We start from the raw sequence: 16,267 nt of genomic DNA on the forward strand, positions 1-16,267 counted from the left end.
TGGATGGTATAAAGTCTTTCATTAATTTGGGGAGAAATCTTCTCCTTTTCAAAAAGAAACAAATCAATAGTATTCAAAATGGCGGAAAACTTAGGCATGCATCCCAATACAATTTGTTCTGTTTGTTTTTCATTTCATGTTACCGGTTTTTCTACATTGCTCTTGGCTCTCTTAATTTCTCATATTTGTTTACCAACAATGCTTTAAGCAAACTACCTCTTCCTCTTAAATCTAAATACATTTTTGCTTTCAAGGTTTCATTGATTTACTTTGAAAAATAAAGATATATAATAGTTCACCTCAATCATTTTTGATCGAGCAAGTTTTCTAATCTTATAAAAAGTTTTTGAAAAATCTTAAAAAAAAAAACTCACCTCCTGTTAAAGTACCGGCAGGATCAAAAGAATCTCCTTCCAAAGTCACACTCCGCTTCATGATGGCTTCATTAAAAGTCACTTTTTTGGCTAATTCCATGTCGTTACAAACAAAGCTGGAACCAAAGACGTATTCCATGGCAGCTCTAAGTTGCTCATCATATCCAACCAATGAAATAGCAGTATGTACATTTTTGTCACCAACCTAAAAACAGAAAATATAAATTAGTTAATAAGAACCCTTCATGATCAGACTGCGTTCTAACCTTGTTCTCAAAACTAAATAAAACTCTCAGTTTTGTACATTTTGATTAAAATCCAGAGTTATAGTCAACTAACGTACTTCCTAACATCCTACTAGAAGTGGTGACAAGGCAAATCAGTTCCTTCATTTTTTTCCCTCTCATGCCGATATCTCTTTTGTTATGTTTTTCCGATCGTTCTTTTTTTATTTAATAATCATTGAAATTTTTTTTTTTTAGTCATATTTTAATTAAGAATTATTGAAATTAGTTTTATTCCTTTTTTTTTTTTTAATTATTGAAAACGCTTTTAAAAATCTTTTAAAACTATTTTGGGAATATTATGCATTGAATACATTTTTTTTAATTTGAAATTTTGTTATTCAGATTTCAACAATTTTATTTTTATACTTTCATAAAAATATTTATTATATAAATTCAAATAAACTTAAAATTCAAAAAATATATTTTCATACTTTCATAAACAGTTTTCTTATAAAATTTCAAAAGTAAAACTTTATTTTTTTTCAATTTTGTTATTAAAAATCCAAATAAAGAAAAAATGTGTTACTTTTATCTGTACAGTTTTGTTCATTTTTATTGTAGATTTTTCAATAATGTCCTTTTCTTATATTTCATTTCAATAAATCGTTTCACAATAGAAATACTGATGAACAATAAAAGCGAAGAAACTGATTTGCCTTGTCACCGCTTCCGGTAGCAGTCATGCCAGAAGTTAGGAAATATGTTAGCCGACTATAACCAAATTCAGAATAGTTAATATATCTATATATATTATGGTCTACGTTCAGTCTTCAGAGAGTATGGATAACCCTTATAAGGGTTGGTGCACATGTAATTGTGAAGCTAGTGTTGCACAATTGCAACCACACCTCTCCTGAATTTGCAAAAACGGAATACAGTCACAAAAAATCCAAAATAATGTCAAGCAGAGAGCACATACAGTAACTGGTATTCTCAAATTTGACCATTTAATACTGGCCAAGCTCAACACCATTTAACCATGAGTATACTAATATATATACACACACACACACACTGAAAACAAAATGGTTTGGTATGTCCATTTTATGCAATCAATTCCATTTCAGGATTTAATGTTGAATCAATATATATTCAGGCTTGTTCATTGCATATGAATATATAAACAAGTTATTTAATTTTTTTACCATAGCTTAGGAGTAATTTGGAGGTTCATACCTTCTCCCAGTGGCATTAGTGCATAACTGAATACAAACAGATTTAATAGGATTTAAACTCAGCATAGCTAATTCCGTAGTGCTCTATCTGAAGGAGTAAGTTTCTAGGAAATATCAAACTCAAAAACAGCCTCCAGTCACACTACTAGCCAGTATCCTCGAGTGTCTAAGGTTTCTCTGTAGAGGGTTTGTCAGGACAACCTGGCATGAGGAAACTTTTCCATATAAGTAAACTGATTAAATATTTAAAATCACATAGTATTCGCAGCCCAAATAATATCTCCTCGGTATTGCTAACCAACACTGGCTTTTATGAGGAATAGTGCACCTTCTTCAAGTGATGTTACCTCAAATAACAGCACAAAGCTGGATACTCCACCAGACAAGACAAATTCTTGTCCTGGAATCGAGTACGACCAAGAGACCACAAGAAATGTATACTATAACATATTTTTGACCACAAGAAATGTATACTATAACATATTTAAATGGTCAATTAGGGAGAGGAACATTATGTTCTTAACTTCTTTACTAACTTTGTGTTTGAGATGTAAAGGAGAAATTTGTTGGAATTTTCAAATATTTATGTATTTCATATCGTATAGAGATCAAGTGTTAACCCAAGGAATTGGGACCCTTGATTTCTGAGAATTTCAACTGAAGTAAGATGAAGCAACGGGAGATAATTTTACTGTTATTTTTTGCAGTTTATTGAAAGGAGTTGTCACTATTTGCCCATAGACAGCATGGTCACCCATCCAATACTGAACAGGTTCAACATTGCTTAATTTCTGTGACCTAATGAAAACCAACATGTTAATGATTAATCCATATATCCATCATATCTATTAGATCAATAAAACATCCATGTTTACAATATCGTTGAATAAACAATTCGATAAAATCTGCACATGTGAAATGGTTTAAAATTTTTCTATGGTTTCAACTTAAAATTTTAACGTTCTCAGTAGTTGCATTTCCAATGTAGATTTCTATTCTGATTTGATTTTTCAATAAATTTTTTTTTTTTTTTGCTCACTAATATTACTTACCAAAGATTTAGCTTTTTTCACAATGTCCGGGTTTATTTTCCGGGCTACAATCTTATTCAAAGGAATAATAGTGTAGCGGCGTTTCAATTTTCCTTTCTGCACAAGCTTTTTACCAATAATTTCTGTTTCTACGACAACATTGTAGAGCTTAAAAAAAAAAAAAAATGTTTAAATAAATAAAAATTAATAATTAAATTCAAACACAATTCCTTGCATACTACACTTGAAGCAAATTACAACACCCTCCTCATAAAAATTAATCTTATCTAAAAAAACAAATCATAGCATCATCATCATCTTCAGTTAATGTCCGTTTTACATGAGAGTATATTTTGGCAATGTCAGTTTACATAAAAAACTAGAAACTTTATTATTTTGGGGTCTGCCTTTCATGCAAAATAACTTCATTTTTTTTTTTTTTTTTTTTTTTTTTACATATGAATAAGCTTTTGCATGTCATATAAATAAGTTTATAAATAAGCTCTAAGCTTTTACACATAAATAAGCTTTTACATCTAAATAAGCTCGCCCCCCCCCAGGAAACAGGGTCATCTTCAATAGGGTCTCAACAAAGCATAAATGCAAAGTAATAACATCAACTCATCCAAGTATCAACACGAGTATACATTTGACATGAAGTGAACACTGTTACAAAGAGACAAAAATACTTTAAGCTGCTTTCAAGAAATAAACTTTTGATGAAATAAAGTAAACTGAATTGCATTAGTAATAATACCCCAACAATAGTGACGTTATATTAGCATATTCAACACAAAATCTTGTAGAAATAGAATATATTTTTAAAAAAGAAAAAGGGGGGGGGGGATGAATTAAGTTGAGCTTTTACCTTGCCGCCTGCAACCACTTCAAGCGCAGTTCCGGTCTCAGGATTTTTAACTTTTACCAGTTTACACACTAAGCCATGCACTTTACTCCGGTCAAAGCCAGGTTCAGGATCTGTGTAATTGAAATTTAATTGAGGGATCCTGATTTAAAAAAAAAAAAAAAAAAAAAAATTGGAAAGTTAATAAAATGACTAAAATGAGAAAGCGAACTTGTAATTACCATATTTCCCTCAAGATAAAACAAATATTAGGAAGGTGGGCTATGTATTATATTGAAAAGGTTTCTACAACAGTGATATTCTGAGAGTTTGGTAAAAATTGGTATATGACATACTTCATATTGACAAATGTCTTTTGTGGATCAAAAAATTACCTTGCATTTATTTTATGTAATGTACATTCTGTTGCACTTTAAAAAAAAAAAAATAATTGAAAATTTTATATCTATATCATTAATTGCTAAATGAAAGATAATGGTTTTAAAGTGCACCAAAATGTACATTACATAAAATAAATCCAAGGTAATTTTTTTGATTCAATTTAAATTAAATTTTTATACCTTACTTTGTAAAAGTTATAAAAGTGCACTTTGAAGATAAATAAATTTCAAATTGAATCTTGTACCTTTATTTTTAAAGCCTATAGTAAAAACATTTTGTTTAACAATTTTCATGCCTTGGATGAAATGTTTTTCTAACTTGTATCTTATCTTTTTAAGATTATATTTTAAAACTCTACTCTCTATTTCAATTTGTATTTCTCCTCACACCACAACTCATTTTTGCAACCTCCTCTTTGTAATACAGGTATGAATAATGAGAAAATCTGAATTACTAACTGAACTTTTGTAAAAGCAATATCGCTTAAAGAGGTCTCTAGTTACTTGTAACTGGCTGACTGAAACATGCTCATGAATGTGTAGCGACATATTAATGCTTATGAAAAAGATGGCTGCTGGAACAAACATGGTGTTGTGTTTTCTATGAAGTTTATTTTCTTCTTGCAGCATTATACTGTCTGCATATTTCTGTATCTAACCAATGAATTTCTAATTTTTCTGAAAAGTATAGGCACGAAAAGAGATAGTATTGACCTAATAATAATCGTTTGTTTCTGCATAACAAAACAGATCTGTAAAAAATGTACCAAAACTTTAACATGCTGGGAGAGCCATTTTGCATGAAAAATAAATATTTGGATCTGTATAGTTACATTCCAAGAGATTATATATATATATATATATATATATATATGCACATACAGGGTGAAACAATAAAATTTTCGTCCTAGTAAAAACGACATAATTCCATTTCCATTCGATGAAAACTGTTTTTTTTGTTGCTGACCATCTACTAGTTGGCCAGTTGTGTACAAATTCCAAGAGTGATAGGAGCCTTATACCATGTCTGAAAGTGACACAATGTTCAATGAGTGAGATCGGAGATGTGCCGCTGTACAACTCATGCTCTCTACAGATCCAAGTTATGGCAATAGGACTATTGCAAGCGCCCTCAAAATGCATCGCCGAATTGCCACAAATAACAAGGACATGCCCAGGGTGATAAAAACAAAGTTCTGACCATGATTACAGTCTTTGGTGTGGTTTCAAGTAAGCTTCGAAGTTGGCTTGAAAGTCAACACCAAAGTATACCTGGATGTGCTGAAGAGTGCATAGATCCCCTGGTGCAAACTCTAGATGTGGCAGCAGGACTCGGTGCCAACCCACAAGTCCGAAGAGATCCAGGCTTCACTTCAGAAGTCCTATGACTTTGTATCCTTCTCTCACCCTCCATTTCCTGACCTGAACCTGCTGGACTCCTTTGTTTGCTCATATGTTGAGAACATCACCAACATGACCTTCCACAACACCAAAAGCAAGCCTGGTTGCTGCCATGTGCCAAGTATTCGCAGAGCTCTCGCCGGCGTTTGTGGAAAGAACATGCTTCCAGTTCTGGACCCATAACAAGGTGATAATTGAGGCTGAAGGTGGTTACATTGAATAGATGTCAGCTCTACTACATAATCAAGTTACCTGAATTGATTTTTTCAATAAAAGGGCAACAAATTTATCGTTCACCTATATATATATATATATATATATATATATATATATACATACACACACTTCTCCTCTGTCATGCGAAAGATGTCGGAGGAAACCATTTCAAGTGTTTAAAGAAAGGAGAAAGTAAATGGCAAGTTATCACTCCCATCCATTCGAAATGGATTTGGAAAATATTCTTTACTATTTTATTTCCATCATGAGATATTCTTTTTATCTTAATTCTTTTCTATTTCCATCATGAGATATTCTTTTTATCTTAATTCTTTTCTATTTCCATCATGAGATATTCTTTTTATCTTAATTCTTTTCTATTTCCATCATGAGATATTCTTTTTATCTTAATTCTTTTCTATTTCCATCATGAGATATTCTTTTTATCTTAATTCTTTTCTATTTCCATCATGAGATATTCTTTTTATCTTAATTCTTTTCTATTTCCATCATGAGATATTCTTTTTATCTTAATTCTTTTCTATTTCCATCATGAGATATTCTTTTTATCTTAATTCTTTTCTATTTCCATCGTGAGATATTCTTTTTATCTTAATTCTTCATATAGATACAATTTTCCTCTTTTCTTTTTTTTTTTTAACTTTTCTCCATTTGAGACATTATTTTCTTTTAAGTTCATTGATTGAGATGTTTTATATATTAATTCAAACATCAGCAAAGCATAATCCCTTCCCCACCCTTGTATCATTTTTGATGGAAGGTGTAATATTTGTCAATATTGACCCAAGAATAAAATCAAAATATTTGTATTTTGGTTTTATTCTTAGGTCAATATATGCAATAAAATATTTTCATAGGATTTATGAAGATTAGAAATAACAGTATCAAGAAAGTCATTCATTTACTTGGACTCGAGGGCATCAAATTGTTCTTGTAATCTATATACTTCTTCCGTCAGGTTTTTCTTCTCAACAGTCAAATTTTTTTCCTTATTTTCATCGTAGTTCATCTTCTTCAGTTCGGCCTAGAAAAAGAAATAAAAGAAAATCTTGAGAAATAACTGTTTTATCAATTTGTTAAGAAATGTGTAATAAAACATAAATTAAACCAACAATGCGAATAATTACTGGTAAAAAAGCAGATATTATCACCTCCATCCTCAAGAGCTGACAAAAAAGCAAAAGCTTGTATAGGTGACAAAAAAGCAAAAGCTTGTACAGATGATTAACTGACAAGTCATTAAAAAAAAAGCAAAAGCTTGTACAGATGATTAACTGACAAGTCATTAAAAAAAAGCAAAGGCTTGTACAGGTGATTAACTGACAAGTCATTAAAAAAAAGCAAAGGCTTGTACAGGTGATTAACTGACAAGTCATTAAAAAAAAGCAAAAGCTTGTACAGGTGATTAACTGACAAGTCATTAAAAAAAAAGCAAAAGCTTGTACAGGTGATTAACTGACAAGTCATTAAAAAAAAAGCAAAAGCTTGTACAGGTGATTAACTGACAAGTCATTAAAAAAAGCAAAAGCTTGTATAGGTGATTAACTGACAAGTCATTAAAAAAAAAGCAAAGGCTTGTACAGGTGATTAACTGACAAGTCATTAAAAAAAAAGCAAAAGCTTGTACAGATGATTAACTGACAAGTCATTAAAAAAAAGCAAAAGCTTGTACAGGTGATTAACTGACAAGTCATTAAAAAAAAGCAAAAGCTTGTACAGGTGATTAACTGACAAGTCATAAAAAAAGCAAAAGCTTGTACAGGTGATTAACTGACAAGTCATTAAAAAAAAAGCAAAAGCTTGTACAGGTGATTAACTGACAAGTCATTAAAAAAAAAAGCAAAAGCTTGTATAGGTGATTAACTGACAAGTCATTAAAAAAAAAAGCAAAAGCTTGTACAGGTGATTAACTGAAAAGTCATTAAAAAAAGCAAAGGCTTGTACAGGTGATTAACTAACAAGTCATTAAAAAAAGCAAAAGCTTGTACAGGTGATTAACTGACAAGTCATTAAAAAAAAAAGCAAAAGCTTGTACAGGTGATTAACTGACAAGTCATTAAAAAAAAGCAAAGGCTTGTACAGGTGATTAACTGACAAGTCATAAAAAAAGCAAAGGCTTGTACAGGTGATTAACTGACAAGTCATAAAAAAAAAGCAAAAGCTTGTACAGGTGATTAACTGACAAGTCATTAAAAAAAAGCAAAAGCTTGTACAGGTGATTAACTGACAAGTCATTAAAAAAAAAAAAGCAAAAGCTTGTATAGGTGACAAAAAAGCAAAAGCTTGTACAGATGATTAACTGACAAGTCATTAAAAAAAAAGCAAAAGCTTGTACAGGTGATTAACTTACAAGTCATTAAAAAAAAAGCAAAAGCTTGTACAGGTGATTAACTGACAAGTCATTAAAAAAAAGCAAAAGCTTGTACAGGTGATTAACTGACAAGTCATTAAAAAAAAAGCAAAAGCTTGTACAGGTGATTAACTGACAAGTCATTAAAAAAAAGCAAAAGCTTGTACAGGTGATTAACTGACAAGTCATTAAAAAAAAAGCAAAAGCTTGTACAGATGATTAACTGACAAGTCATTAAAAAAAAAAAGCAAAGGCTTGTACAGGTGATTAACTGACAATTTATTAAAAAAAAAAAAAGAAAAAGAAAAGAAATATTGAGATCAATTTCTGCTTTCTGGACGTTCCTGGAACGATTGCTGGGAACAATGCCTTAGCTTCGAATTAGTTTCGCTTTTATACAAAAAAGCTGAATGAACGCAAGAGGGGCCAAAATAGCCAGAATTTTGTAAAAATCGACGTAAATAAATCTAGCCGTGACACGCGTTCGCAAATCATACATATCATGATATGGGGGTATATAAACAGACATAGTAAACCCCTCCCCCTCCCAGAGAAGCCCAGCGAAAAAAGCCCGTGTTGGACATACAAAAAACTCGCGTGCCAGTTTTGCCTTTTATATATAGACTAGCGGGGGTTACCCGGCGATGCCCGGGTGTCTTGAGGTAAATCAAAACTGGAGGATGGGGGTGTTTAAATAATAAAAAAAAATGTTTGAAGACATACACGAAATGGTCACACACATTTTGCCTTTTATATATATAGATTAGCTGGGTTATTTTTTCTTCTTAAGTTCCTTCGATAGGGATTAAACTCACAATAAAAAAAAAAGAAAAAAAAAAAAGAAAAAAAAAAAGAAAAAAAAAAAAAAGAAAAAAACTCAAAATCTACCTCAATTTTTTGTAAGCAATCTTGTGCAGATTTGTATTCTGCCTCATTCTTCTTATAACTTTGATCCGTTTTCTTCAATTCCATCTGCTTTTTCTTCACTTCCTCTTGGGAATGTTTCAACCTGTACAAAAAGAAAACAAAAATTAAGTTTCAAGTAATGTCAGCATAATATTCAGTTTAACGTCAATTTCATATGAAAGCAAGAAAAAAAAAAAAAAAAAAAAATTATTTGTATCACATTCCAGGTGCCCTACCCTCATAATAAGTACTGGTGATAACAGATCAGGCCGTCCAAAGATACTGGCTTCCCAACCTAAATACACTAAACATCAATGCCCCTCCACCTTTGCAAAACTATCATGCTTTTCTTCAACCAAACAATGAATAAATACTTGAAGATATAAAAAACTGTAAGCAAAAAATTTTTCCCAAAATTAACAGATTTAACATTAAATAATCTGATAAGGGTTGATATGCCATAAAGCAAATCAAACCAAATTCATTACAGGTCTAGAAATTGCACTGTTTGAATATGTATGGAAACAATAAAATAATCTAATATAATATGCTTTGTGTCTGTTTTAACATTTGTAGACTAATGTATACATATAAGTGATGGGACGATTCCAATATATTTACTGATTCCAAACTAAATTTCTGATTGCGATACAATTACCGATTCTGATTCTTTATAAATCTCTAAATATTTAACTATAGAATTGTTATTTCCCCCCCGATTTCTGTATAAAAAAAAAAAAAATAAAAAAAAAACACACACACACACACACACACACACACGTTAAATATGTGGTTATTTTCCTAAACATAAAAATACACTTGTGGGGAATAGTCTGTAAATTTTATCTTTACTGGTATTTTAAAATCAACAAATATTTATAATTTTATCATTATTACCAACAATGGAAGATTTTGCTTTAAACAAATCAAATAAAAAAAGACAAAAGAATCGTTTTGGCATTGGGAAATAGACACCAATTTTTTCGATTCCGATACCCCCAAACTTGTTGATTTTTCCGATTCCAAATCATGATTAATCGCCCCAACACTTATGTGTGCGTATATATATATAAAACTCTTGTCTTCGATGATAGAGTGATTACATCTTTTAAAATATATATAATATAATATATGCATATGGGCATGGCTTACGGGCTAAGGAATCAGGGTTGAGAGTTGTAAGTTTTAGTTTCGATTCTGGCTGATGGCACCCAAGTCATATATATATATTTTTTTAGTTTTGATCTCATTATATATTAGGTTCAATATAATAATCTACAGAGAATTATCTCTATAATAATAAATACGTAATCTGCATGAATTAAAATATCATATTAAAGCATATCTTAGGATCGGGCAACACCAGCAAGCTTGCTAGTATATATGCCAGGTTAAAAATATTCAAAGAGTGATAACTAATTTAACAAGTAATTAAGAGTGCTCAATAAAAGAAGAGCAACATTTTTATTAATATAAACAAATTTACATGATCATGACAATGGAATACTAATGTTTTGAACAAATGGTTGGTTAAAACCAGAAGTCCTTGCCAAACAACTTAAACGGTTGCTTTCACAGAAGAAACCAATCCTCAAAATATATATATGACCCTCGTATTAATATTACTAATTAAATGAGGGAGAAAAAAGCCTTACCTCATTTGAGCTTGTTTTGTTTCTGTTAAAGCATTGCTGATTTCATCTTTGGCAGCTGTGAATAATTATGAGAATAAAAAAAGCCATTAACATTTAAATATCGTAAAATTCTATTCCCCAGACTAACCGCTATATGTAATACTGCTTGTAAAATGAAAAAGAGTGCAGTACAAAAACTGTATTTATGTTAGGCCCCCCCCCCCCAAAAAAAGATAGTACACCAAAAATAACAACTTAATCCAGTATTTTAATGTTTGTTTTGTTTTTAAATGCAACCAAATTTTATCGGAAAATGTTAGCAACTGTTTTCTGTGTTATTAAAACCAATGGACATAACTCAAACTTTAATCCAAGCAAGGACAGAAATAACAAAGCCACCCTCCTTTCCATAGTAAGAAGAGCTTTCTACATTTGCACAAGATTGGTTTTATTTTTTTTAAACTATTGGACGAATTTATGTAAATTTTGATATCCAGTCTTTTTTAACCAAACAGATAAGTAAATAAAAAGGTTTTGTGCGTTTTTTTTGTTTTTTTTATAGATATAGAGGTTAATTTAGGGAATGGCCAAGGGTCATAATTCAAACATTAATTCCAAACACGATCATCATAATAATACCAGCTAGAAATTGTTTACTTGTTAAATTTAATTTATTTTAGAAAAACAAAAAATACTGGATGAATTTGTGTATATTTTGGTATACAATTCTTTTTGTTTTTGTTTTTTTTTTTAACTAAACAGGTAAGTACATAAAGATTTTGTGCATTTTTTTTTTTATTTAAACAATTTTTTTTCCCCCTTTTTTAGATATAGAGGTTAATTTGAAGAAGCACAAACAAAATTCAGGAAAAATACAAACTACCAGAGTAATTATAACCAAATTTTATCGGAAGCTGTCGGCAATTGTGTTATTAAAACTTTAATTCAAGTAAGGGAACAAATAACAAAGCCAGCCTCCTTCCCATGCTAAGAATGGCTTTCTACATTTACACAAAGTTGGTTTTATTCATTAAAATCTATTTGACGAATTTATGTAAATTTTGGTGTACAGCCTTTTTTTTTTTATCACCAAACAGGTAAGTACATAAGTTTTAGTGCATTTTTTAAGTTCTTTTTTTTTTTTTTTTTTTACACAGTGGTCACCACTTATCAAGGCCCGGAAGCCACTCAGGGATAAGGGTTATTGCAAGTACATTACATTAGTGTGGACATTTGATGAAGTGTTTACTTAAGGGGGCGGTTCATTAGGAATTTGTTTACGTTGGACTTGAACACATCCAAGTTGTAGTCAGGTGGGAAGCAGGCAGACGGAACAGAGTTCCACAGGCGTGCAGTTCTAAGAAAGAAGCTTTGTGCATGGAATCTATGTTTTGATTTAGGCACAGATAAAGAGTGGGGGAAATTTTTCACAGTGAATTCAGCTAGACGGATGTTTTCGTGAAAGATTGGCGAGGGGGGACCAGAGATTGGAGTTCAGATGAGCACCTGCCATGGAAATAATGATAAAACAAGGATAGGCTCGCAATGTCTCTTCTGTGGGAGAGAGGTTGCAGGGTAGAGAAAAGGGCATCCCCCACTAAGCCACAAAGTCTATTTTGTACTCTGTCAAGGCAGGATAGGCTGTTTTTAGCAGCTCCTGCCCAGATATGGCAGCAGTATTCCATCCTTGGACATACTTGGCTTTTATATAGATAGAGAATTGCATCAGTAGTGAGATATCTTCTGGAGCGGTAGAAGGATCCCACCATCTTTCCAGCAACCTTGGCAACAGACTTGATGTACATGTTCCATTTCAGATCAGGAGTAAAGGTCAAACCCAGAAGCTTATCAAAACATGGAGCCTCTCCCAGACGAGAGCCATCCATCTCAATTGATGCCAGATGGGGATCAGAGCGTTGATGATGTAAGGATAGGAGTTTGGTTTTAGATGCATTAAAGGTAACCAGCCACATCTTCCCTCACTGAATCACGCGCTCGAGATCAGAGGAGAGAGAATCGGAGAAAACTTTGTCATTTACAGCCTTTGATGTGTTGCCGTAGAGGGTCGTGTCATCATTTTTAAGATATAGGGGTTAATTTGGAGAAGCACAAACAAAATTCAGGAAAAATATAAACTACCAGAGTAATTATAATGAAATTTCATAATTATACAATTGTGATATGAGGTACAGTAACATAGAAGCAGAATTAGAAAGAAAACAGAAAGTCAATGTATTAATAATGTATTACTTAAACATTAAAATTTTATTTGAGCTAAAAATATTTTGAGTGCTCAGTTATTTCTAACACATCCTGTAGATATTACAAATTTAAAAAAGCTACAAACCATTTAATTAGTGCAAGTAAAATATCAAAATGACCAGGCAGTTAATGGATTTGTACATTTAATATATTACCTAAATACAAATAATTTCTAGGTACTTCTTTTGGAATTTGTATTTCAAGCAAAAACATTTTTGTACTTACTTGCCATGATGAAAAACTTTTTAATAAAAATTGGTTTTATCGCATTTTCTCAACCTGCCACAAAAGAACAGAACTATTGGAAGTTCTCGTATTGCCCCGCAAGGCCGCTGCAAGGAAGGTGGGCTCTCTCTACCGTGCTAGAAAACTTCTAACACCCGAAAGTATCCTGTACCTCTATAAGGCCACTATTCGCCCATGTATGGAATATTGCTGTCATATTTGGGCCGGTGCATCGGCTACTAGTCTCTCGCTCCTTGACAGGGTTCAAAAGAGAGTCGCAAATCTGATAGGCCCTAAACTGGCATCTAAGCTTCAGCCTCTGTCCCATCGTCGAAACGTTGCATCCCTCTGCCTGTTCTACAAGTATTATAATGGTGAATGCTCTGAAGAACTGCAAGCACTTGTGCCCCCACGACGTGAACACCCTCGACAGACCCGACAAGCTGCAAAATCCCACCCCCACATTGTAGAGATCCCTAGATGTAAAAGATCTTTCTACTCCAGTAGTTTCTTCCCCAGAACTGCTAGACTTTGGAATTCCATTCCAGGTCACTGCTTCCCCAACTGTACTGACATGCATAAGTTCAAGTGCAACGTGAACCAACATCTCGCTGCCCTAATCCCTACATAGTACCCCAGTAGATGTTTCCCCTGATAGTAGCCCGCTATACCAAAGTGGCAATGTGCCTTGTTTGGGGTGAAAATGTAATAAAAAAAAAAAAAAAAAGGGAGATAAATTGTTCTTTCATTAAAGCAAGCAAAAATGAACAATGTTCGTGCTACCCGACTCAACAGCTTGCCGACTCCACACGTTGTGTGCAATGGATTTCTTCTCCATTTTATGGCTGTATCGACAACCTCTCAAACTGGTGGCTGTCGACTGGGGCGTACAGGCTCACAAGTATAAAACCAAAATAAAATGAGGAAAAACAAAAAGGAAAACACAGATGCCGACACTTCACAAATATACTGACTGGACTGTATGCGTGCGAAATCATTAACCCTCTACATGCTAAGGCCAACATTTATATCTACTGTTGAGGCCATTTCCATCAGTTAGTTGATCAGCTCATTTCCACATCTGCTCCAAACGCATCCAAACTCCAATAGTTCGTCCAAATTATGACTGTTGTAAAAACTCCAGATCCCCTGAAAACTGTTCCTACTATTAACCCATAGCCACTCCCCAGTGTCATAAAACTCATTATCAATCCTAAAATACCAGCAAACTTAATCTAAATATACCTCAGGTTCATTGTTACCTTTACTCTGACCAGCAATCCCATGTCAGGTTTCTTTTGTCAACCTTACTGTTTATTGTCTAATGATAAATCCTATTTCCTATTTCTTTTGTTAACCGATGACTTACTTTTCTTTTTTTTTGTTATACATGTTTTTTTTTTCTTTTCTTTCTTACTTCTTTATACGCGAGTAGGGTGATCAACATTGATAGTATCACATTATGATAAAACTGCAATTTATTATAAAATTGATTTTTATCTGTAATTAATTTTCTACTTGGTCATTTATTCTAATCTTTGTTGATACTTATTTCAACGTGACATGTAAGTACATCGAAACATTTTTACTTGGAATGCAAATTTCAATTGTAACTAGTAAAGATCCAACAATTTTTATTTCAACAAGCCGAGCATGCAGGGTCCCCCTCTATGAGTGCAAAATGTATTTTTACCGTGACTAATGTTTGTGCAAAAAAAAAAAAAAAAAAAAAAAAAAATCTGAGGCATGATTATTGTGAAAAATGTAAACTAATGAACGGATGAATGATTTAAGAGCAATTTTACCCCTATATTACCCCCTGTGGGGTAACCAGAGTTATCCCGGAAAATCCGTTGCAGCAAAAATTTACTTTCACCATGACTAATGTTTGTGTATATTTTTTTTTTTAAATCCATAGTGCGATTTTTGAGAAAATTGCAAATAAATGAGCGGACGTGAATTACTAGGTCCAATCCATGCTTTGTTGGTGGTGGTGGGGGGTGATGTGATGTGATGAACTAAAAATAGTTTGAATTTCCTAATTTCTTCTCATGCATGTGGATTTATAAAAAAAAAAAAAAAAAAAATAGGAAAGGGGGAAGGGTAGTATAACAAAGCACTTACTAAGAAGTTGGTCATTTAGAGTGGCTGCTTGTCCATCATCGTTACTGGACAGTCCAGCCGTTATCGAATGGAGATGTTCCTGCGCAGTCGTGTAATTCACTGCATCCTCCTCACTTTGTTTTTGTAACTCTTCAGTTGCAGCCAGCATCTTCTCTAAATCTTTTTCACGGGTTACAATAGACTTGCCATTCTGCAGTGAAAAGAAAAACAAAAATAAGAAAACCATCGACAATGGAGAATTTAAGAATTATGTTCCGGAGTTTCTTTTGAGATAACGATCGTGTTACCTGGATTATTCAGACTATGATTCTCACCAAGATTCGGTTGATATGATCTCCAACTTTCTTCAGGTAAATATTTTCAAACTTGGGAAACTAGCAGTCAAACTATAGAATTTACAACAAATTTTGAACTGAACCTCTTAAAAAGAGTAATATTATATGTCTAGATAAAATTAAGTTTTAAGGTTTCCAAAATTCATATAATCTCATAAGGAAATTAATGAAACTCCCCTTATATGACTCAGCAGAAAGCTACAGTCTTGAGAAAAAAAGAAAGAAAAAGGTAAATTGCATCAGACTTTCTGTTAACATAAGCAAAACAGAGCAAATTATCAGAAAAATAACGAAACTCCTTTACAACATGCAATGACTACCGAAAAATCTTAGCTCCAATGTTCAGAGTTCAACTGATATATGCATAAAAGCATTAGAATGTGTTTTGTTTTTTCCCCACACTATTTTATTTTTAAACTTGTGAGCCTGTATGGCCCCCTCAATGATCGTCAGTGTGAGAAATATGATGATATGGCTTGTCACATGGGGTACCATGTGGTGTCACCAATTAATCAGACTTATTTAAGAAGATGGCTCAACAAGGATTTGTTAACAGTGAACTTGAAAATAATCATGTTGTAGCTAGCTGGGAAGTAGCTCTTTGGTATTGTGTTTCACAGATGGAAAGTTATCGGAAATAGAGTTTGTTAAAGTAATAATTGAAAAATCGTTTTATGTGAA

The 16,267-nt window shown here is 32.5% G+C and overlaps 1 protein-coding gene across 1 annotated transcript in view; it reads right to left on the reverse strand.

The window, feature by feature from the left end:
* LOC145280044 (structural maintenance of chromosomes protein 2-like) overlaps positions 1-16,267 on the reverse strand; it is a 71,056-nt gene that overhangs the window by 29,185 nt on the left and 25,604 nt on the right. Inside the window, exons 9-15 of the mRNA XM_080131713.1 lie at positions 15,252-15,441; positions 10,662-10,716; positions 8,989-9,109; positions 6,656-6,774; positions 3,736-3,874; positions 2,889-3,035; positions 375-579 (exon numbers count right to left, since the gene is read on the reverse strand). Coding sequence (XP_079987839.1) covers positions 375-579; positions 2,889-3,035; positions 3,736-3,874; positions 6,656-6,774; positions 8,989-9,109; positions 10,662-10,716; positions 15,252-15,441 — 976 coding nt within the window. The remainder of the gene's footprint in view (positions 1-374; positions 580-2,888; positions 3,036-3,735; positions 3,875-6,655; positions 6,775-8,988; positions 9,110-10,661; positions 10,717-15,251; positions 15,442-16,267) is intronic.

This window comes from Euprymna scolopes, chromosome 7, assembly GCF_053919585.1.
Source record: "Euprymna scolopes isolate OS-2025 chromosome 7, ASM5391958v1, whole genome shotgun sequence".
Classification (NCBI taxonomy): domain Eukaryota; kingdom Metazoa; phylum Mollusca; class Cephalopoda; order Sepiida; family Sepiolidae; genus Euprymna; species Euprymna scolopes.